The following is a 25,208-nucleotide window of genomic DNA, read 5'->3' as shown; positions in this document are numbered from 1 at the left end:
CGCTCTAACCAACTGAGATACCGTTTTCCCCGTTAAGTACAAAATATAATCAATACCATCGTAACGCGAGCTTGGTCTTATTTAAGCGAAGGACACAAAAGATTAATTATAATATCAGAGTAGAATAAAGGCCAGGGTCATTTTGAGGCGGGTTCTCATTGTAGTAGTTGGTGGCTACCTCACAGAACAAAAAAAGAGGCCGGTCGCATGCTATTCAGAGCAATTCCACAACCACGACAGTACAGACCGCCCCGTTTCTCAGCTTCCCGAGAACTTGGGTCTTAAATTATAATATCAGAGTAGAATAAAGCCCACCCCCAAAGAACCTTCGCATGGAATGGAACAACGTCGCTCACGCTAGCAACTAATGGAATAATTTCTAGACATGAGAAAATTCACATGGAAAAAATTTGCAGTAGAGGAGCTACAGAATCTCCTCTATACAAGTTTCTATAATTAAATATTTGCATAATTTAAACGTAATTATCAATTTCTTCTGTCAAGTAATGATAATAAAATTCGTCACACTTTCAAATCTAATCTATAAATGTGTTATTGTTATCTCCTGGAAGACCAATTCGGGTTCTGAATATACTGAAAACAGAAGGTAATTTATCGGGGTTCCTACATTTCGTTTTAAATTGAAAAATCACACTCTTCATTCTACTTCTTTGAGGTTCCGATAATATCCCCTTGAAGGAATCCTTTTGTCTCCTTATTTTGACATTGGAATAATACTCTTTGATTGGCGTCGGCAATACTTTCCTGCTTAGTCTTTATTTCTATTTAGCCTTAATTGATGCGAATGACACAATTTTTTTTTTGTATTTGTTTTATTTTTTCAGAGATTTTCATACAGTGTAAAGTACATAGTATTCAATTGTATTCAGAATAATCATTATTACAGCACCATAGAACTGTAGATGATCCAACACAAATACACACATCTTAATCCAGATTCATAAAATCATTTACTTTTGATGAATTTTCTAAATGTTACTTTCCCACTGTATTTAAAGAAAGGAAGAAAGCAGAAGAAAAGGTGTAGAGCAGACAGAAAAATCATAGCAATAAAGCAATAGGGACGAAACAAGAAACATGGACAAAGACATATATATAGTAACAAAGACAGACATAGAGACAGAGAGAGAGGGAGAGAGAGACAAAGAGAGGTGTCAGAAAATCAAATATTTACAGTATGGTCTGTAGTCTAACCCAGATGTACACAGGATAAACAGAATTGCTGGTAAGACAATTTAGGTCTGACTTATAATTAGACCAGCCTTACTGTATATGAATGAAGACTGGCAAGGGAAAGACAAGAGGATTTAAACATGTATTGTCGTCAGCAAGTGTCACCACATATGATTATAGCAATACAATTTTATTTTGAAATCTTATAGAAACAATAATATGTATTAACTTTGGTTACATATAACATTACAAAGTATAGCAGTAAACAAGAATCTAAGTACAATAATCAGCAAATTGAAGTTCTAAGAGATATTAAGTAATTTTTGCCATTTTTTCCATTCATTTTGAAAATTTTCCTTATACTTGTCCCCTTTACCCATTGCAATATATTTTTGTGTAACATAATGATCTTTAATAGTTTTTTTGAGACCAGTCAAAGATAAATTAATTTGTAGACACCTTGTTGAATAAATATACTGTTTAATAATTAAAATGATTGTACTGTCTATTGGTGTTCTTATTCCATCTTGATTATATAATCCAAAAATAAAAGTTTCCTTATTATATGCGAAAGGTATCATTAAAGAATCTAATAAAAACTCAAAATTTTGTAACATAACTTGCACCTTATCACATTCCCAAAGTGTATGTTCTATTGTTTCAATATCAGTTTTGCACCAGTAGCAATACGGATTTTCTGCTATTCCTGCCTTAAATAGAAATGAATTTGTTGTTAAGATGTGTTGATTAATTCTATATTGTAGCCACTGTAGTTTTGAATTTTTGGTTATATAAAAAGGCAATTTGTATATTTTCCTCCATGTTTCATTATCAAAGTTGAAGATATCCCATTTTTTTCTTCCAGTGGATATTATGTTATTTTTACTGAGTAAATAGTAAAAGTCTTTTGTTCCCTTTTTACTGCGAAAAAGAATTTCCATATCAATTGGTATAAATGGGTAGATAGGAGATGATAATTCCTGTTTCTGAATATGTTTTCTAATAGCTGAGATAAGTCCTCGATATTTAAGGATGTTTGTATTAATATCAAAGACCCGTTGAAATTCTTCGAAGGAGTAAAATGAATTATTGTTTTTGTTAATTAAGTCACTAATTACAATAATTCCTTTATTGTACCAATCTTGATAAAAAATATTCTGATTATCTACTTTAATTAATTTATTATACCAAATTGGTGTTTTAGCCAACATATCTGGGGATTTATATAAGTAGTTTTTATTAGATAGTTTTATCCATGCTTTAAAGACATCTTTCCAGAATAGATTTTTACATTTATTGTGACATATTGAGATATATTCCATCCCACAGTTAGCCATAAGGTGATCATCAACAAAAGATCTAAGAATTAACTGCCATTTACTTGAACTTGTAAAAAGTCTCCTTAACCATGTTAGCTTCAAAGATTCAATGAATGACTTCACATGTAACATTTTTAGCCCCCCATCAATGTATTTTTTAATAGTTACATCTCTTTTCACCTTATCTATTTTACTTTTCCAAAGAAAACAATACAGTTCTGTATTTAATTTTTTCAAGAAATTCTCATCTGGATTTGGCAAAGAGATAAAGAGATGATTGAACTGAGAAATTAATAAAGCCTTTATAATATGAATTCTACCGATTGGAGTTAAGACTCGTCGTTCCCAAATTCTAATAAGTGCCTTTAACTTTACTAATTTCTTATCATAATTTAGTTTAGGTATTCGATGAAGGTCAACATGAAATTCGATTCCTAAAAGTGTAAATGTTTGATTTCCCCACTGTAGATTCAGTTCAGGGTAGACAACTTCATCACTATATTTTTTGCTTCCAATCCAAATAGCCTGGGTTTTAGATATATTTATTTTCAATCCTGATATTTTTGCAAAAGATTTTAATTCATCAATAGATTCTTTAAGGGATTCCTCTGTTCCATCCAAGATCAGTGAAGTGTCATCAGCATATTGAGACAGTAAAATAGGAATATTATCAACATCAATACCTTTTATATTATTATTGTTCCTTATTCTAATAGCTAAGATTTCAGCACACATTATAAATATATATGGTGCAATTGGGTCCCCCTGCCTACAGCCTCTCTCTATTTCAAAAAATGGAGACAGATTTCCCCCTTGATTAATCGCTGAGCTTGAATTGTTTTGTAGAACCTTCACCCATTTCTTAATATCTTCCCCAAATTTAAAAAAATCAAGAACTTTATCAATAAACTTCCAAGAAACAGAGTCAAAAGCCTTTTCAAAATCAATAATCAACAACATTCCAGGTATATTTTTATCTTCTGCATATTGCATAATATCATAAACAATTCGAGTGTTTTCCCCAATATAACGTCCTGAGATGAAACCCGTTTGATCAGTATGAATTAATTTGTTCAAAACTATTTTTATTCGGTTAGCTATTGATCCTGATGCAATTTTATAAATAATATTGAGTAAAGAAATTGGTCTCCAGTTTTTAAGATATTGTCGAGGCTTATCTCCCTTAGGTATACATGTTATTATGCCCTGTCTTTGTGTAATTGATAATTGACCCTGATTGAACCCATAATTAATTGATCTGACTATAAAAGTACCTAACTGTTTCCAGAAGCATTTAAAAAATTCCACAGTGAACCCATCAGAGCCTGGGCTTTTATTATTTTTCATAGCTTTTAAAGTATTTGATGCTTCATTAAGAGTAATTATACCTTCTAATTTGTTAGATTGTGCCTCTGTTAATTTTGGAATATCAATATCTTTTAAAAAATCACCTAGGTGAATATCCTCTATATAATGATCAATTGTATACAATTTTTTGTAAAAATGTTTTACCTCATCGAGAATTTCTGCTTGTTTAGTTATTTTATCACCATTTTCTTTCTCTATCATTGGTATTAACTTTGAGGTGTAATTTCTGTTTTCTAAATTTAAGAAATAATGTGTTGGTTTTTCACCCTCTTCTACCCATTTAGCTCTAGATCGAATTAAGCTACCTTTTAATTTATTCAATCTTATATTTTGTAATTCTTGTTTTTTTTCATTCACCCTGTCTATATCAACCTCATTACTATCTTCTAGTTCATGTATAGTTTCTATAAGTCTACTTTCGTTCAAATTCTGTATCTTCTTTTTATATGACGAGTGGGAAATGGTTTTGCCTCGAATTTCTATTAAAAGTGTTTCCAAAAAAAGTTGATCGCTTATCATAAATTGTATATCAGAATCAGGTATATTGCTGATGTTTTCTAAATGATAAACTGGAAGAGCATATTGTCTTTTAATGTCTAAAATAAGTTTATTTATAAGTTCTAAGTAATCTAAATCATGTAAAAGTGAATTGTTAAACTTCCATAATCCTTTTCCTTTTCTGAATTCGTTAAACTTTAAAGCAATTACAGGAAGTGAATGATCTGTTCTATAGCCTGGTTCAATATTTGAATAATGAATGTTTGGTAATAGATTGTCCGAAATAAGAAAAAAATCTAGCCTAGCTTGTTTAACAGGATTACTTCTCCTCCAGGTGTATCTTCTATTTTCTGGATGCTGTTCTCTATATATATCTACCATTCCCAATTCTTCTATAAGTTCAATTATTTTATCCCTGGCTTTTGGGTTATTTATATTTTTATAGCTTTTATCATAATCCACTGTAGGGTTCAAAACTAAGTTAAAATCACCACATATTATAAAAGAATCATTGCCAAATAGATTAATAGTTTCAGTTAAGTTTTCATAAAATTCTGGATTGTCTGAATTAGGGCCATATAGTGTAATTAATGTTACTTTTCTACCTTCTATCCTCATATCAAGTGCCAAAAAATTACCAGACAACTCCCTTTTTACCTGCAATACTTTTACTTCAAAATTGTTATTGAGTAAAATTGCTACCCCCCGTGCATTTGATCTGAATGAATTAAAATAGCAGTCATAACCCCATTCTGCTCTAATTATATTTTCAAGTTCAGGAGTGAAATGTGTATCCTGTAAACAGAAAATATTATAATGCTTATTTTTCAAGTAAGAAAAAACATCTTTTCTTTTATGTCTATCTCCTAGACCTTGACAGTTTGCTGATATTATCTTTATACACTCAACAAGTTACATATCTAAACCGTTTATCTTATTAGAATCATTGACCATATATGTGACACAGCCGAAGACAACGCGAGAGGGCAGGAGCTCTAGCGGAGCCCTTGCCAGCAGCAGAATAGTAATAAATCTGACACTCAAGAAGAAAAGGAAAGGAAGCAGTGATAGACATAAGGAAAAAACACAGAAAAACATAGATGAGATCAAACAAAAAATGAGAAAAAGAGAAAGAAATGACACACTATCGACTATACCTAAATCATATTCTACTTGCTTTACCTGTACTCTTACACCTTGCACATTTGTTTCCTTTTCATCCATGCATACTTTCACAATATTCCACTCCGCATAAATAAAGCAAGAAGTGAAACCGGAAGTCAGCAGTACTACTATAACATAACCAGAAAAGAAACCTGGTGTGGCGGATCATATTATCCGTCTTGCTATATGTATTTAAATATACTATTCATGTATGTTCAGTTGCATTGGTTAGTAGGATATATCATAAAAAATTCCTAACAGGGTGGCGAGTATTTCCCACCTACACCAGGTGTTACAAGTATATTTTTATACCGGTACTATTTACAGGCCTATGATGATATACAAGTGAATTCGGAATTCAGCAGTATTACTATACCATTACCAGAAAAGAAACCATCGATCATATCATCCGTCTTGCTATATATATATATATATAAACATATATATGTGTCCAGTAAGCAAATAATTATAAGATATATGTGGAATATTGATAAAAAAAAATTTCTTTGGGTCATACATAAGTGATGTAGATTCAACCATATATATGTTATGGTGATGCACTATAATACATTGATATAAATGACACAATTACTCCATGTACGAATTGCGACACAGGCTTTTGCAACGTAAATCACCGACAATGTCATTACTGTCAAATGCTATTTTGGTTTATGTAAGAATATTCATGTTCATAGTAGAAACACCGAGATTTGACATCAGTTATTACAGTATCATTTAATTGTTATTTGTTCTGGACCGAGTTTCATTTAATTTTAATTTGTTCTAGACCGAGTTTCTTCTGGCCCTAACACCAGACATTCAACATTTCCCACTAACACCAGACATTCAACATTTCCCACTAACACCAGACATTCAACATTTCCCATAAAATACTAACACAGACAGATTCTGAAATACAAATCTATAGAAACTGCAAATCGACAGTAATCTTTATGAAACAATAACTTCTTAGCGTTAGATATTTATTAATGAATCTGTCTTTGTGCATGTTAAGATGTTATATATAGTGATGAATAGTTGTTATTTGTTCTAGACCGAGTTTCTTCTGGCCCTGACACCAGGGACACCAGACATGGTTTTAGGACCAGAGGAAACTCGAGCTATATATGTACATGGACCTTACTAATGATATTAACCTCGACTCCGTCCTTTTTTGGGTTCATAAAACCACATATTCACCTCAATAAACGTCCATAATTAATTTCCGTACCGATGGGGGACGTAACAATACCCGCTACCCCTGCTTTATAAACATGGTATATACTTGTAATGACAAGACGATAGCGTTCTCTACATAAACAAGTTTACACGCCTTTGTGCCAAGTCATAGTGTGAGAGTCTTAAGCTCTGTAAAAAGAAAATGTATCGCTATTGTATGTATTGTACAAAAATAATTCTATCTCAAACACGAAGCTGTAAATAAATGAGGGCTGTAATTTCCAATATACACACGTTCGCGATCAAGTCGTGGTATCCTATTCCATGACATACAATTGTCTTTTAGAATTCTTTTTTTAACCCGGGCAGTTCTTTCTTTTTGGTCGTTTTTAATCGTTGAATAGAGAGTGTGTTGAGAGCAAGTATATTTAAATATTTACTTAGTGTATTTTCATTTTCTAGTATTCGTTAAAATATTACGTAGACCCGCTTTATCGTGAGAACATTTGATATCTTTATAACAGATTAAAAATATTTACTTAACGTCACAGGGCCCTGATAATTTGTATCAGTTTATGTGTCATTGATGGACCTCCCCTAGTGAATATTACATTTTTTTTTCTGGCCCTTTTTTGGGGCTGGGGTGATGTGGGGTGGTTGGGGGGTGGTTGGGGGGGGGGGGGGGGGGGGGGGGGGGGGGGGGCTAGATTGATATTAGGTTAAATTGAAAATGATACCCCGATGTTAGGGACGGCTCAATTACACAAACACGTAGACTGTAAGTAATTTTCAGGTCCCTGTGACCGTGTCATGTCTTACAAATGCACATCTACAACGCCTTGATGAACACATGTACAACTGTGGTATGTACATGTGTGACGTAATATTGTAATCATAGTAAGTGGGGAACCATTTAACCTACAGAGAAAGCTATTTAAAGATTATTTTGAATTAATTACGCGAATAAAATCTATACAATCATGTATATATTATCGGAGCTACACCGGGTACATGTAACAGATTCACAACCAGAAGATAAGTGACTACATGGGGATATTTTGAAACGGAATGATATTGAGACAGGTCATAATTTAAGGACCAGATGAAACCAGGGTGTAATTTTAGGATCAGATAATACGTTTTGTATATAGGGTTATACCAGGGTATTAATTTTAGGATAAGATAATACGTTATATATATAGGGTTATACCAGGGTGTTAATTTTAGGATCAGATAATACGTTACAAATGTATGTATATAGGGTTATACAAATTTTAGGATCAGATAATACGTTATATAGGGTTATACCAGGGTGTAATTTTAGGACCTGAACTTTAGGCCAGATGATACCAGGGCTATACTAGGGTGTTATTTTAGGACCTGAACTTTAGGCCAGATGATACCAGGGCTATACTAGGGTGTAATTTTAGGACCTGAACTCTAGGCCAGATGATACCAGGGCTATACTAGGGTGTAATTTTAGGACCTGAACTCTAGGCCAGATGATACCAGGGCTATACTAGGGCGCATTGTTTAGGACCGGGTGGTATTCCGGGTATACTAGGGGTTACTCTTTAGAGATGACATTAGGGCCACATTAAGGAGTTATTTCTGGACTACAAGATATTGGACTATACCAGGGCGTCACCACCCTCGGGCGTTGTACAGTATACTCGAGCCACCCTCGGGCAATGTATAGTATAGTCGGGGTCACCCTCGGGCTTTGTACAGTATACTCGAGCCACCCTCGGGCGTTGTACACTATACTCGAGTCACCCTCGGGCTTTGTACAATATACTCGAGCCACCCTCGGGCTTTGTATATTATACTCGAGCCACCCTCGGGCGTTGTACAGTATACTCGAGCCACCCTCGGGCGTTGTACAGTATACTCGAGCCACCATCGGGCGTTGTACAGTATACTCGAGCAACCCTCGGGCGTTGTACGGTATACTCGAGCCACCCTCGGGCTTTGTACAGTATACTCGAGCCACCCCTGGGCTTTGTACAGTATAGCCGGGATCACCCTCGGGCTTTGTACAGTATAGTCGGGGTCACCCTCGGGCTTTGTACAGTATTGTCGGGATCTCCCTCGGGCTTTGTACAGTACAGTATACTCGAGCCACCCTCGGGCGTTGCACAGTATAATCGAGCCACCCTCGGACTTTGTACAATATACTCGAGCCACCCTCGGGCTTTGTACAATTTACTCGAGCCACCCTCGGACGTTGTACAGTATACTCGAGCCACCCTCGGGCATTGTACAAAATACTAGAGCCACCATCGGGCGTTGTACGGTATACTCGAGCCACCCTCGGGTTTTGTACAGTATAGTCGGAGTCACCCTCGGGCTTTGGACAGTATAGTCGGGGTCACCCTCGGGCTTTGGACAGTATACTCGAGCCACCCCCGGGCTTTGTACAGTATACTCGAGCCACCCTCTGGCTTTGTACAGTATAGTCGGGGTCACCCTCGGGCTTTGGACAGTATACTCGAGCCACCCTCGGGCGTTGTGCAGTATACTCGAGCCACTCTCGGGCGTTGTGCAGTATACTCGAGCCACTCTCGGGCGTTGTACAGTATACTATCCTAGAGTCATTCCTGTGCGTTCGATAGTTTTCAGAAAACCTTTTGATATGAGCCGTGTATACCGTATACCTCTAACTTTGAAGTAGTAAAAATCTGAACGAAAGTTACGCAAGCAGTCATCCTCGTGTACATGCAACGTTACATGTAAACAAGTTGATCAAGCGACACATACTTGTCCTTAACTTATAATTAGTCGCAATTACACAATGGATGCCATGGAAACCGCATACGCACTGCATCGAGTCACGCAATCAAACCATTTAAAATCTCTTAACAGATTTACATTTTTAGTGTGGGTTCAATATAAGAGCACTATTTAGAAACTGTAAAACTCGTATACAATGTCTACTCGTCTGTCACTTTACGGTATACTCGCTCTCGTTTGTCACTATAACTGTAAATCTCGTCTGTTATTCTACAGTAAACCGCCTGTATGGTGCCCCTCTAATGCTATCCTAAAATGAAACCTCGATATAACAACCTTCGTTTGTCAGTCTATATAATTCTTGCATGTCTCTTTGGTAAAACCTCGATATAACGTCCCTCGTGTGTCTATTGCAAAACCTCGATATAACGACCCCCGTGTGTCACTACAGTAAAACCTCGAGATAACGTCCACCGTGTGTCACTCAACAGTAAAACCTCGATATAACGTCCTTCGTGTGTCACTCTACAGTAAAACCTCGATATAATGCCCCTCGTGTGTCTCTACAGTAAAACCTCGATATAACGTCCCTCGTGTGTCACTCTACAGTAAAACCTCGATATAACGTCCCTCGTGTGTCTACAGTAAAACCTCGATATAACGACCATCTTACGTCATTCAACAGTAAATCCTCGATATAACGACCCCCTATGTGTCTACAGTAAAACCTCGATATAACGTCCATCATGTGTCTCTACAGTAAAACCTCGATATAACGTCCCTCGTGTGTCACTCTACAGTAAAACCTCGATATAACGTCCCTCGTGTGTCTACAGTAAAACCTCGATATAACGTCCCTCGTGTGTCTACAGTAAAACCTCGATATAACGACCATCATATGTCATTCAACACTAAAACCTGGATATATCGACCCTCGTATTTCTCTTCATGATAACCTCGATATAACGACAATCGTTTGTCTCTTCATTAAAACCTCCATATAACGACCCTCGTATGTCTACAGTAAAACCTCCCTCGTATATATAACACTTCACTGAATCCTCGAATCGTTTCAGCCTCGCTTAGCGTATGCGTATTCCCGATTACTTTATATTCCTCTCTCGATTCATCACGAAAGAGCTTTAAACACCTTAATGTCAAGCATGTATACAAATATTGGCAATATATCACACACGATTATACTATAAATATACCAACATTCTTCTTCTTGTGGTACGACAAAGGGGCCGCGATAGCTCAGTCCTAAGTGCGCCGGCAACGTAACCTCGTGTGAAGATCCGAGGATCGTGGTTCGATGCTCTCGGGAAGCTGAACAACAGGCCGGTCTGCGCTGTCGTGATTGTGGCTTGGCAAGACACGTTACCCTGATTGCTCTGTTTGGCATGGCGACGAGCTTCCCGTATGTTGTTCAGTGAGGTAGTCACAAACTACTACAATGAGACCCGCCTCAAAATAACACTGGCTGTTCACGGGACGATAAGCCCAGCAAGTAAATAGACAAACAATGTGACAGAGACATCCTTGTTTGTTTATTTGTGTTTTATAAAGCAAACGTGAACAACTGTACATATTTCCAGTGACACGACTACATGCATAGATGTAACTTACACTGCCTGACCCCTGTAATGTTTTCCTTGTGTTAACGTATTGTGCATAGCATTGTGGAGCCCACAAAATATGACAGAAAACACTTAAAAGCGCATATCATGGCAACCGTAGTGTACATACAGGTAAGCATGTTCCAAGTTCTGTCATCTTACGGGGATCCCTCTGAATTTTCTTAAATCAAAGTTTGAGAAGAATCTCTCTCTTTTTTTCTTTTCTTTTAAAAAATATCCATAAATTGGTTTTTATTTTCATTTTTTTTTTAATAAACTTGTGCATAATTTTACATTCGTATAAGCCAAGCTGATCATGTCTTATACCAAGTAAAGTCGTAACGAAGTGATATTATTTGCTAACTGGTACAGAAATACTTCGGCCAATCGTTAGATCTATTATATGTGTCCGTCGGGTCATCAGAAATGTCAATATTTTCGTTAGAAATACTCTTACCAGTATTCTGCCTGTCGTCGTTTGTCCTGAGATCAGCTCTCCTGCCCAATCTTTCGCTTCTGTCATCCATCCAATTTCTGGGTCTGGGGTTTTCATAAAACCCGGCACGTTTTTTCCCCCGGGGATGGGGACGGGCCCAGTTTGATGAGAAACTTTGGCCACACCGCCATTTTTCCGTCTTCGACAGAAAAAGATTAATAAGACTCTGTAACAGAGAATTATGTATAACCCAAATCCAAAAGTGATGAGGCTGGATGCTAAGAAAGTATACCAGCGCCTTTCGTCCGAGCACTGGACAATGGACAAAGTGGTATTATTCCCCGACATAGTAGTGGTCAAGTTTTAATCCAAATAACACTGCGACACATACAGAAATATCATATATAAATGAACACAAAATAAATATTTATATCTCAAACACAATATTCCGAGAAAGTACACAAATAAATTCCTCCAAGTAGCTTAGAAGACTGTCACCATGGTTAATCTGGAGGTGCCGATGGGCGCTTCATGTACATTTTACAAGCATCTTGGCGATAGAACCGCCGAGTTCCGAATGTCGTTGCTATAGCTTAAAGCAACATACACGATATATACCTGTGTCATCTGATGGAAAGCCTATTTGCATGCAAATAGCGAATGTGCCCTTGGTTGGTTGAACAGGGTTTGTTATAGTAATATTACTTGGTTTTCAAGCTTTCCTGAACAAGCACCGGCGTGGCAAGCAACACCGATCCATTGACAACGGAACACATCATTACTGTACACCTTCTGAAACGGCTTCAGTGGCTGAGGTTACACGCGTATTGTTCAGTTCTTCTCCAATCACCCTTTTCCGTAACTGAAAAGCGATTTTCATGAATATTGATGTCGAGTGCTGACAACAGCGTGCGCCGGGGTATAGTGTGACACAGGGGAGGCCAAAGATCGATACAAGGCTTCGATCCGCGTGCGCACGTGAGACCTGCCCGATACCAGTCACTTATAGCTCCACCATCAGACGATCACCACCCTCTACGTGGTGTAATACTACTTGAAAAGACGTAGAATCCAAAGCGTTTCAAACATAACACAACTGTTGGAATAAATCCGAGTGTTCCCAGGTACCAGCGTTAATGGTATGCATCACATCAAAATAATGCAATCTATTTCTCACCATCCGGAAATGTACACACGTACATGTAAACAACAGCACGGTGTATATGTATGAGAATGTGTGGGTGTGGGTGTCCCTCCCGAGTCTGTAGGTAAATCAGTATGTATATACACACAGATATATACCCCCAGTAATAACAGTGCTTACGGCGAAGTTAGAGTATACATATGTACAGCTAGGCGTGTTTCTATTTATACAGACGAGTCTATATTGTTCGTCTCCAAGACTCAGCGAGGTCTCGTCGAGGTAATTACGATCGAGTTATTAACTGTGTATGGCACACGTGTAGGGGTTCATAAACCTTTACATACATGAATGGTACCGGTAAAGATAATTGATAAACAATATCAGTAAGTGTGTTTTGATCGAACAATACCATCGAGAGTATGTACAGTTTTGTATACACATAGAGGCTAAATATACACTGCGCCGGTTTCGTTATTTAAAAAAAAGTGTAAATAACGCAAACCTTTAAAATATTTTCAAACATGTAAAAGTTATTTTACAACAATTATGAAGCATTTATAACTGTGTTCAATACACATAGCTATAATCCGTTATTTAAAAACTGAACATGAATTCTTTTACCTGTTAATAAACAAGCAAACTTGATCGACCTTAGCGGCGTATTCGTTTAGCGCGGACTATATCCTTGCATTTCCCGCAAGGAATCGCCATTGAAAGGAAACTGGCGGAGTACCTGGAGAAAACTCAAGTGTTTGGTTAAGTACCCGCATTACATTTTTTCTTCGACCGGGGATTCAAGCCCCGGCTGTCTATATGAAATTCGACTGCACTAACCACTACGCCACCCGACGCCTTTGCTTTTGCATCAAAGCTATATTTATGACTTATTTTCAGTTGTCATCAATATGATTTTCCTCCTCCTCATCTTCTAAATGATTATGCACAACAATAACTGCATATAATTAATTAAAGAAAACGTGAATAATCATAAAAAGAGAATATTTTTTCAGTTTGAATAACTCCAAAAAATCGGACTGAAGAGGAGGTTCGGCAGATATTAAGCATTTATTGGGAGACAATTAAATATGCTTCAGGTATATTGTGAACGAGTAAGAAAAATATATGCTTTCTAACATGTTTCTACGGTCGGGAAAGACAGCTAATGGATTAAATTCCATCTCACTACGGTCTGCAAAATGGCGCCGCCATCAGGTGTATATGTCTCTGTTGGCGGGAAAATAATAGATGTACAGCTAAAAAAACGTGTCATGTTCAACATAGGAGTGTCGGGATCACAACACCGAACATCACTTATAAAATTAGTATATATACATGTAGGCGGGTTCGAGTTACTTCCCTTCCAAACTTGCATCCCAAAAAATCTTTTTATATATCATTCTTGAAAAGCTATGTTAGACTGGTTGTAAAGCTATGTTAGATTGGTATATGCTATTAACTATATTGTATCAATATGTTCTTTTGTATTGTAATACCATATTTATATATTGACAATAAAACATAAATACTCCTAACATACGATCCCTATGTGCAATCCGCCTATGTAGGTGCATGAACAACACAGGCCTATGCTACAGGGGCCTATGAATTCGTTACAGACTATGTGTATTTGGACCTATCCTTGGCACAGGGACCTGAGAATTGTTACAGACTAGGTGTATTTGGACCTATCCTGGGCACAGGGACCTGAGAATTCGTTACAGACTAGGTGTATTTGTACATATCAAGGTCACAGGGACATGATAATTCGTTACAGACTAGGTGTATTTGTACATGTCAAGGTCACAGGGACATGATAATTCGTTACAGACTAGGTGTATTTGTACATATCGAGGTCACAGGGACCTGACCATTCGTTACAGACCAGGTATATTTGTAACTAACCTTGGCACAGGGACCTGAGAATTCTGTATTTAGAACTAACCTTGGCACAGGGACCTGAGAATTCGCTACAGACTAGGTGTATTTGGAACAATCATAGTCACAGCGACATGAAAATTTGTTACGGACTAGGATATTTGGACTAATCGTAGCCACAGGGACATGCTAATTTCTGACAGTCTATGTGTATTTAAACGAATCCTGGTCACAGGGACCTGAGAATTCGTTACATTATAAGTGCATATATTTAAACCTATCCAAGGTACAGGGACTTGAGAATTTCTTAGTATAGGTGTATTTGAACCTTTCCTGCCACATGGACCTGGGAATTCGTTACAGTCTTGGTGTATTTGGACCTACCTTAGTGTGCATATCACACTTTTTCAGCCGTTTTGGTAACCCCATTCCCTGGTCCCTGTGGTCTATGCTAAAGAGTTTGGTATATATATAGTGCAACCCTTAGGAAACATTATTATCTAAAATACGTAGGTCATAGTGAATTCATTTGTGTATTTTCTTTATATAGACGAATTTGTTCAATATCAGTTAACAGATTATATACTTAATAAATATATATTTTTGATGAAATCATTTTAACTATTTGTTATCATTTTGGATCTAGTAAGATTTAATTGTATCTGTGTATCTTCTAGAAGTCCACATAACATGCTATGAAATCTATGTCCGAACGATGATGATATGGGTGTTTGTGCCTACAAGTAATGAAATTAACGCCAAAATGTACAGGAAAAAGGCGTGTTGTAGACAAATGCTGCATGTCTTTGAGGTAATTAGTGATACTTCGGGTCGAATTAAGCATTTTCAGGACTTAATACTCGAAGAACTTTGTTTTATCTTGAGAGCAAACTGTCGTATTAATGTAAAGATTATAACATTTACTACTTGAAAAAAATCAGTAAGTTTAATTTTGACGACCTAAATTAACATTATTCAAACGAACTAGTGCCCCATTAAGCTTGGAATTAGTTTGTAATGGAATAAGGAGCGGAATTGTGCATAGAGATCAGATCACGTCGGTGTCACAGGGACCTGAGAATAAGGTATATTTGGACATTAGGTACTTAGCCTCGTCTGTCAATACCCTCAATATATAACTATTTATATTGAGTTTATTGACAAACGAGGCTAATACCTATGTCTGGACATATTGTATTCACAGGGACATGATGATTTGTGATAGTCTATTTGTTTACACATTTTGTGATCGGGCTTTGGAAGGGCTAGAGTATATATTATGTATTTAAATTCTTCGGATTTAAATCAAGCCCATTAAAAAGAAATATATTCTTGGAGTTATCTCTTGAGATATAGCAGTAGCACTTTACAATATTGGTAATTATTAAGTTTATTTAGACTATTAGAAAAAAAAATGGAACTTAAAACAATGTTGTGTGTATATCTATAATATGTTTTGTCTGCATGTGCTGTATTTGCATTGTGACCCATATTAGCTGTTTGTCAGTTATTTGAATTGTGTGAGTTAAGTTGTTGTGGTCTGGTAGGGCATTCAAGATTTTAGGTGCTTCTGACCGAAAAGCGTGCTAACCATACTGCAGTGTTGTGATATCTGAATGTGTTTGCTTTTTCTGTGATATTGATTATGTCATATGTAAGTATGTTGGTGTTTGCTTGTTTGTGATTTGAGATATCGCAGTTTAGGCAATGCATAATATATGTACATGTTTAAAGTTTGGATATTTAAACGGCAGTGTTTTGAAAAGAACTTGAATGGTTTCATTCAAACCGAATTATTCACGAACTATCTCATTTCAACAAAAGTTTGCGTACCACAAGCACTGCTTACACAAATGATATACCTGCGCAGTATGACAGGCGTCATGTCTTAAGGCAGGGGAAACCCATACTAAGTTTGATGGCTTGATTAGGATTCTGTATGTCGCGCCGCTGTGGTGTAACCCATTTCAAAACTATAAAGTTTATTTGTTGTATAACAATTAAAAGGCAACTTCAACATTCTGTGAACATTTGAATAATTTATTAACATTAAATAAATAAAAAATCAATCATGACCTCAATCGTTGTCGTTGCACACTTCCGGTGTGGTTTTACTGAAAGTCTTCGACTTCTCCGAAGGCACGCCTCTAAAGTCCTTAGCTAGGTAATATATTTCGGAGGAGCTGGTTCGACTGGCTGGAGGTTTGACCACTCTGACAGTCGTAAACATCCGGTCAAGCGCCCGCTGTAGTTTGTCCTGTTCCGGCCCCATCCATAATTTGCATAACAAATGACCGCCATGTCTGAGAACTCCCACAGAAAATCTCAGAACGGAAGCACAGAGCTCCACGCTTAGTTCGTGATCTAATTGTCTAGCGTCGGAAGATTTTGGCGCCATGTCACTTAAAACCACGTGCACTTTTTTCCCGCCAAGACTTTCAAGTATGGATTTCTGGACGTCTTTATTTGTGAAGTCAGACTTTGGAAAGAATGTAACTCCATCTAATGGTTCAATGTGTAGAAGGTCCACTCCTATAACTGTTCCAACAGGTCGATTAGGCTCTGAAGAAAAATCAACAACATTGTGCACTACACTACAGAAACAATATGTTATCACCATTGTTCTGCAATGCTGCATTAAAACATGGACGATACATTTCTAATTATTTTTAAAGAGGACTATGTGCCTTTAATATCAGTATATATATATATGTCTCAGTTAATATTAATAGGGTTTTTTTGTGAACAAGATACAAGAATCTTTATTTTATGTTTAATATATATATATGCCAGTTAACATGTACACGCCTATAGAAGCTTGTATTTTGACAGACTACATTCTTGTTGCTTGAACAAGAAGGAGAAGGGGGCTCTAGATTAGGATCATTCCTGGTTACGCAGACTGAAATTGCTGGCTGCCTTGAGCTTTTCCTCTCAAAAACGTACTCTTACAAGTAGGTTATTACGTACATGTACATATCTTGTGTCTAAGGGAGATAACTCGCATAAACACACGTGTTACCATACATACCACTTTTTGATGAATTCACTTTCTTGGCGGCGACTTGACACCACGATCCAGGCGCAGCCCCACAATCAATCACAACGTTTCCAGGTCTCAATATTTTATGTTTTTCGTCAATTTCCAGCAATTTAAAGGCACTCCGACACCTCCAATTTTCCAACTTAGCACGTTTCACGTACGGATCGTTGAGTTGTTGTGTCAGCCATTTTTGTGATCCAGAGCTCTTGCCCTTCAGCTTTTTTACTGTCACTTTGTAGTTTGTCTGTGACGTTGTGAAAGATCTGTACACATGCTTAACTTGTTTACAAAAACCGCATCTAATTCCATACACAAGTGTGAATGTCATCTTGGGTATTCCCCGAAAAGAAATTAATGCATGACGTCATTAAAAGGGATTTCTCCGGTTTGTATTTTAAGAAACAAATTTCTGACATTACTTATATCGCAGATTTTTCAGTATGATTGGTATAAATATTTTGAATATTATATGAATGTTTCAATATTTGTTCATGGTATTTGTTTTACTTGTATGACAGTAGTTCAGATACATTATAGTCAAATTTCAAAATCCGAAACTACAGGTTCTGAATTCGAAACAAACGCTGCAAATTAATGTCACTTCTATTAATGAGGAAATCCCTACATATATTGCATTAGCCTAGCATGAGTACCTACTTACCAGTATGTTTATCTGCAGCTACTAAGGTCATTTACACGCATTTGGAACACCAAACATAGAAATGTAAGTTTGATCTTTTTTTTCATATTTACAGTTGTGATTCTAAAATAAGATCAGGAATATTACAACTCGTGTGAGGATTCCTCGATTGTGCACCATGTCAAGATCAGGATAGAGGTTACACCTAGCCCGAGTTTCCTCTGGCCCTGCCACCATCGGGCTAGAGGTTATCGTTAGTCTTATATTTAAAAAATGCAAGGAATATCTACTGGTCTTAATATATAGGTATTTCTGACTATTTTTAAATATAAGACTAGACATGCCCCTGTGGGCAAAGACCACTGGACGTTATGACAGTCTCTCTATATATAGGTATTTCTGACTGTCTTTTTAAAATAAAGCACGAGACATGCCCCTGTGCCTCAGGTAAACAAGCCCATCACAATCTCTGCAGTTGAATTTCTATATTGAACAAACAAACATACAGAAAAAAACTTATTACGGTAAGTGATGCTTGTATTTATTTCAATAGGGATATTTTATTATGTGTATATTTACTAATTAATGACCTGGCCCATAACTATTTCAAATTGTCTTTACTATAAGTTTGTTTTTTCTTTCCTTTCAGAGAGACTGTTTGTATTCAGATGTGTGCTGATTGCTTGAGAAGATGAACTCCTGGCATATTCTTAGGATACCAGGCAAATTGCCACATTTCTACTGTATACGTACGGTACAATGTGTTCGCAAATTATTCTCAACACGTAAGAGATACAAGTACTGCAACAATGACTTTGAAATTTTCAAAATTATGAATACTTGAAATCCCTATAGACAATATTTTTTTCGTACCTTTTTTACCGATTTTTTTTTCCAGAATACATTTGGTGTACTGTGAAATATAATTTGTTCAAAAAGATTTCTTCAAAATTGTGCATGTTGCAAGATGCTGATGGTACTTGTAAGGTAATCAGGTATACCAGCAATATATTCTTTGTCTGTGTAAAATCTATTGCCAAAAATATTACAAATGCAAGATCAGAATACTCTAAATCTATAATTGGAAATCTTTGTTATGGAATATGTGAAGGAAGAAAAACAAAGCTCACAGTTTAATACTAATAATTAGTATTCAAATGTGTTTACAAAATTGTAGAATACCCATTACTGGGTATTCTACAATTTTGTAAACACATTTGAATATATGCATAAAATATTATATTAAGTTAAATGCAAAGAAATATTGTATTAACATGCAAAAATGTACGTGTTTTTCTTTTGGGACTCAGTAAGTGAAATCAGTGAGTACATATATATTGATATTGATATCTACAGATAATTTTTCTCTACTTCTTCAGAAGTCAATGAGGTTATGTCCTCATCAGGAGAGTCACAAGATGTTTACAAGAGTGTTATGAGGAAGGTGCCACAACCAGGTGAGCAAATGTATCTTACTTTTAGTAAGAAATTATGAGGTAGTAAACCTAACTTTTCTCTTTTTCTTTTTTTTTCTTTTTTTTTTTAGAGATTTTATCCTGAGAAATTTATACACTTCAATCCTGTCATTGCTTGTTAACAAATTGATATTAAATTCAAAAGTTACCTAATAATAAGTTCTCCTATGATGGACATTCATGAAATGGAAGTTGGACGTGTAGTCATAATGTCTGTGATGTCCACACAAGTATATATTACATCCTCAGAGGTTTGTATAGTGATCCAGATACAGTGTATAACAACAAGAAATCTCTGTCTCCAGTGGTGGTTGTAACAACATCCGAGTATGATATCCTGAACAACAGATGGCTGAAGAGAGGAATAACATGTACCTCCTTCAACAGTGTTTCCTTTGAACCAGCGGTGGTGTCCATATGTTTAAAACATCCAAGGTAATTTCACAGTAACATAATTTAGTCACACAAGTCATTTTACTCTCTGTGTGGGCCATTTCTGTGTTTCTGCAGAGCTGCAGACCTAATGATATTTTCTCCACCGGAAAAGTTGTTGGAATATGATGCAGATAGATTAAAAGGTAATTCTATAAAGAAATGTCCAATCAACCCTCTAAATTTACTGGTTGGATATTATTTGACAATTATAACATTGTGTTGTCTTGATTGTAAACAAGACATTACACTATATGTCATTTTTATCGATTTCAGTCGAATGCAGGATCTTTTATTGAGGACTCAACATTTTGCTGTCCATGTTCTTGCCAGGGACCAGGTAATATCAATACTTTTCTTTTTCAAATTTAAATTTAAAAAAAAAAAAAAAAAATTACCTGTTTACATTTGAAAACATTTTATATCAGGTAATGTACATACTGTAAATGGAGGGTGGCTTTCTTATTTTTGAGACAAATGTTATCTTCAGTATTTTTCTTTCAGAAGTAGTTCTGGGTCCAGCAGGGCCCTGGGAAATCGGGATTATATTTTTTAAGTCCAGCTATGTAGCTGTTTTTCATTAATGCTGTTATTTTCATATTATAGGAAAATCCTTTCTTTATCAAGAAATCTTGATCTTAGGGTCAAAGTTTGATATGCACTTAAGCATTGTTGGAAAAAAAAAAATTCAAACTCAATGTACAAAAGTCAGCAGTTATTGTATGCATTTAAAACTATTTAAAGAATGCTAAAATCACGTGAATGTCCACTTAATTGAATATGACTTTTCTGTTTAGGTAAAGTATGGTGTACATTTTTCTCAACCAGTCAAAGAGGATGTTTGCCAGTTCACCAGTGTACCTCACCAGATAGGCGAAGAGGTAGGTCACATTTAAACCACAGGGGCTTGACAGGTTCCTATGACCCAGAATGAAATATTTAATGCCAAGGTACAACGCCTTGTATCAATTAGATTTATAAAATTATGATAGTTTGATATCCCAAAACACTTACATTGTGTGTAAGAGTCTGTTAAATTTGTATTGTTATTGAAAATAAAATCCACTATTTCTATAAATATACTTTATATGATCATTTTAGAGAAATGTATTGCGATAAAATGAAATTAGATATGCCAGAAGATGAAAATCTATCGTCTTTCCATTTTCTTAGCTAATACCTGATATAATACAAAGAACTTGTCTATTCATAATACAGTTAATAGAGCTTAAGATAGTGGGCTTACAGCCAGTATAATCTAATCTTTTATTTGTTATCAGATGACGGAAATCTGGTATGACAGAATTTTCTACTTTTGTTTGGTATAAAATGGCTTACCATGTTACAGGGTCTGCCTCTAATATCTGGATGTTCAGCGGTTTTAGAATGTACAGCTAAGTCTGTCCACACCGTCGGCGACCATCATGTATGGTACGGAGATGTGTGTAATGCTGTATTGAATCATAGCACGCCTGATCCTCTGCTGTACTTTATCAGGTAAACAACAATGAAAATTTATAAATATTTTACTCGAGTAAACATCAGTGTAAATTTATCAATATTTTACTCAGGTAAGCAACAGTGTAAATTTTAAAATAATTCATTTGGGTAAACAGCATTAAAAATTTTACAGCAGTGTAAATTTTAAATATTTTACTTGGGTAAACAATGTAAAGTATAAATATTTTACACAGGTAAACAACAATGTTAATTGTTTAATATTTCACTCAGGTAAACAACAGTATAAATGATAACTATTTTACTCGGGTAAACAATGTAAATTCTAGGTATTTTACTTGGGTAAACACCAATGTAAATTATAAATAAGTTAATCAGGTAAACAATGTAAATTATAGATATTATACACCGGTAAACAACAATGTAAATTTTTGAATATTTAACTCGGGTAAACAACACTGTAAATTTATAAATAATTTATTCTGGTAAACAACAATGTAAATTTATTACCAAGTCCGTGCTTTGAGGGACAATTTTCCCTGAAATCTAGTGTTTCCGTAGAGTTGAGTTGAACAAGATTGATATGTGCATATTTTATCACAAATGTATACTCGGTAGCATTTTGAAGTTTTATTTATCGTTTTTTAAAGGTCATTTAGGTCTGTTGGAGACGAGATATTTTTGAAGGCATTTGAGGATGCTACATTGCCCTTTGAGGACTGGACTCATGAGGCACATCTTAGAATGGCTTGGAATTACATCATGGAGCTTGGCAAAGATGGAGCCACACCCCATATAATGTTAGTACAGGGATAAACGACTATTGTAAATGGAGTTTGTTTATATTGAAAGGAATTGAAATTTCAGTCTATGAGTATGAAAAATGAAATATTACATACATTTAACCTTGCAATTTTTTTCTATTTGACAGATAGACTTTATACTATTTTGTTACAAATCAGAATTAATTTGAATGGGTTTTGCTTCTATTTAAGAGGGAATGTGGGGTCTTCAGACTCAAATGATGTAGGCTATGTATCGGTTTAATTTTCATACACAGTGTATGGGTTTTCTTTTATACTACATTACAAGGTGTATAACCTAGCTCTTAAAACATTTTTGCAACAGGGCTCACCAAATTATCTCCCCTTAGACCACAGAGCAGTACAGTATATTTTATATTTTGTGCACTTTTCATGAAATAAAGACACTAATTCTTTTGTTTCAGAGAAGGAATTAAGCATTTTAATGAACAAAACATAGATAAGGTAAGTTTCACATATTTTCTTTTCTTAATTTCTCATAATTTTTACAAAGTTATATGCTTCATTGCATTACAAATATATAAACAGTTTTTTTAAACTTAAGATATTTTAATATGAAAAAGATTTTGAACATTGGTTTCATTTCAAATAAAAGTATACTGGTGTAAATATAAATAAGAATGAATGCCCTGGGATTAATTAAATTCCATTTTTTTGCCTCTATAATTAAGTGCTGTTCATATATACCAGTGTCATGTTTATTTAATGAATTATAATTATAAACATAATTTCTAATGTGTTACAGGTGAAGTTTGGTTACCATGAAACCATCACTAGGTTTTACATATCTGTGGTAACAGACGCCATTCTAAGGAGTGATGAAGACCTTCAATTTGAAAACTTCATCTCCTCACATACCTACCTCCTCGACAGGAACCTCCCCTCGCAATACTACTCAAAAGACAGACTGTTTTGTCCAGAAGCACGTAAAAAGTAAGTGTCCATCAGACCCAGGCTATGTATCGGTTTAATTTTCATACACAGTGTATGGATTTTCTTTCATACTTCATCATAAAAGGTGTATGATGTAGCCCTTAACTCATTTCTGCAAAGAGGTCATCAAATTATCTCCCCTTAGACCTTGATTTTGTTTTGGTCTACAACAAGGTTGGGAGAAATTGAAATAATTTTGTTCCATAAATAATATTTCTAAATTACCTAATGGTAAACAAAGTTGTAAAGGATGGATTTGACCTAATCATAAGTTATTGAAACTGGAGCCTGAAGTGCTCAACAATTGAAGTTTAATTTTCATTATCCATTGTACAGATACTGTATACTCCATCCAAGTTGTCTCAAGTATATGTAGTTCCTTTCTCAAGAAATAATTCAGTTCTAGTGTACAACTTACTTTTCTTTTCTTTTTTTTACAAATTCAGTTGTACCAAAGTGGATATACATTTTTATCTAATAATGATTTTGTTCCATTTCAGATTTGTTTCACCAGATATACGACCGTTGCCATGCTGACAAGACTAGTAGCTATTTCATGTTAAAGTATTGTGATATATATATAATATATATTGCCTACAATGTTTGTTACAATGATATTTGCTTACTTTGCAAAAGTTGAACGCGAAGATTTTACAGAGATGCCATATGGATATTTATTTTAATATTTATGTTTGATTTTATACTCAAGTATATCCAATCGGAGTAAAAACTGGTCACAGTTGTTTTCCTATTGGTAGGACAGCTAAATAAATATATACCAGATTGAATGTTTGCTTGATGGTTTTACCGCCCTGTGAACAACCAGGGTCATTTTTAGGCAGGGTTTCCTTGTAGTAGTTGGTGGATACCTCACATAACATATGCCATCGAGCAATTGGTGTTAAGTTTTTTGCCCATGGACACAACCACCACAGCACAAAGTGTTAAATTTCTCAGATTTCCAGGTATATGCAACATTTAAGTAAACACTAAACCCAGCAAACCAATTTTTAGAAATAATTGTGACGATATTGGTAAAGAAAAACAATAGGTTCTGTGCCAACACTTTTATTCATAATTCAGTATTGCTTTAATAGAATAGAGAATATATTTCACACACTTTATGAGTTGTCTAAAGATGTACCTATATTTACTTGTTGATTGTAAACTAGTATTTAAGATTGTTAGCTCGAATACCAGCTAATAGAATGTCTTGTGTGTGGAAAACTTATGTGCAGATTTTTCTTGTTTGCATCACAAATAACATTTTACCGAAAATACTCTTTTGTTCATTAATTACTTTGTGTTCTGCCAATGTGCTAAACCCAGTATATCTAAAATTTGGTTTGTCAAATATTAAATTCATTAACAACATGGATAGACTTCCTTTTGCACTCTCATCTAAATATACTTGTACCAAGGGGTATATATCATTACTAACATTACAAAAGAATTTATTCATTTTACTGTAAAATGGTGAGTGAAAATGACAATATATATATGATAGAGTATACCATGTAACCAGAAACCCAACTTTGTACATATTGAGTGGGTGTGCAAAAAGAATCCTATCTTAAAAATCATTACATTGTATTGTACCTGCGGTTTGGTATGAAGGTTAAAGTTACATTGTTACTAAATCATCATTGTTTGATATTTGCTGAATCTATCTTCCACGATGTTCTGTAAACTTACCAGTGAAAAACAAGAGGCAGCTTATTTTTGAAAGTGGCACTTGGTCAATTTTTCATGCACTATGGAGCGAATTGTCTTCAATATTCTAATTAACAAGAGATCCCAGAGGGATCTTGGCGCCCACCATTGAATGATCTTCATAGGTTCCATGTCAGATTGATCTTTTCTCTACTTTTCCC

At 35.4% G+C, this 25,208-nt stretch overlaps 3 protein-coding genes across 4 annotated transcripts in view; 1 reads left to right on the top strand and 2 right to left on the bottom strand.

Moving 5' to 3' along the window:
• LOC117337232 (calcium-activated potassium channel subunit alpha-1-like) overlaps positions 1-12,863 on the bottom strand; it is a 101,357-nt gene extending 88,494 nt beyond the window's left edge. Inside the window, exon 1 of the mRNA XM_033898109.1 lies at positions 11,532-12,863. Within this exon, the coding sequence (XP_033754000.1) occupies positions 11,532-11,858 (327 nt within the window). The 5' untranslated portion in view covers positions 11,859-12,863. The remainder of the gene's footprint in view (positions 1-11,531) is intronic.
• Positions 12,864-16,553: 3,690 nt separating this feature from the next.
• LOC117337224 (rRNA methyltransferase 2, mitochondrial-like) lies at positions 16,554-17,930 on the bottom strand. Its single transcript, XM_033898097.1, has 2 exons — positions 17,561-17,930; positions 16,554-17,091 (listed from the first exon to the last, which is right to left on the bottom strand). The coding sequence occupies exons 1-2, from the start codon at positions 17,898-17,900 to the stop codon at positions 16,607-16,609; spliced, it is 825 nt and encodes a 274-aa protein (XP_033753988.1). The 5' UTR covers positions 17,901-17,930; the 3' UTR covers positions 16,554-16,606.
• A 243-nt stretch (positions 17,931-18,173) lies between these two features.
• LOC117337213 (flavin reductase (NADH)-like) lies at positions 18,174-24,298 on the top strand. 2 transcript variants are annotated; one of them, XM_033898074.1, is made up of 11 exons: positions 18,174-18,296; positions 18,862-18,997; positions 19,592-19,669; positions 19,993-20,122; positions 20,396-20,459; positions 20,917-21,000; positions 21,468-21,616; positions 22,228-22,377; positions 22,806-22,845; positions 23,147-23,334; positions 23,835-24,298. In XM_033898074.1, exons 2-11 carry the CDS (start codon positions 18,904-18,906, stop codon positions 23,869-23,871), a joined length of 1,014 nt encoding a protein of 337 aa, XP_033753965.1. In that variant the 5' UTR covers positions 18,174-18,296; positions 18,862-18,903; the 3' UTR covers positions 23,872-24,298. The 2 variants fall into 2 exon arrangements, with proteins under 2 accessions (XP_033753965.1, XP_033753976.1); XM_033898085.1 differs by lacking the exon at positions 18,174-18,296 and having other exon boundaries at positions 18,862-18,966.
• The last annotated feature ends 910 nt before the right edge of the window (positions 24,299-25,208 follow it).

The sequence above is a fragment of the Pecten maximus genome, chromosome 1 (assembly GCF_902652985.1).
Source record: "Pecten maximus chromosome 1, xPecMax1.1, whole genome shotgun sequence".
Taxonomy (NCBI): Eukaryota; Metazoa; Mollusca; class Bivalvia; order Pectinida; family Pectinidae; genus Pecten; species Pecten maximus.
The sequence above is the reverse complement of the archived record's forward strand: the minus strand, read 5'-3'. Positions and strand labels throughout refer to the sequence as shown.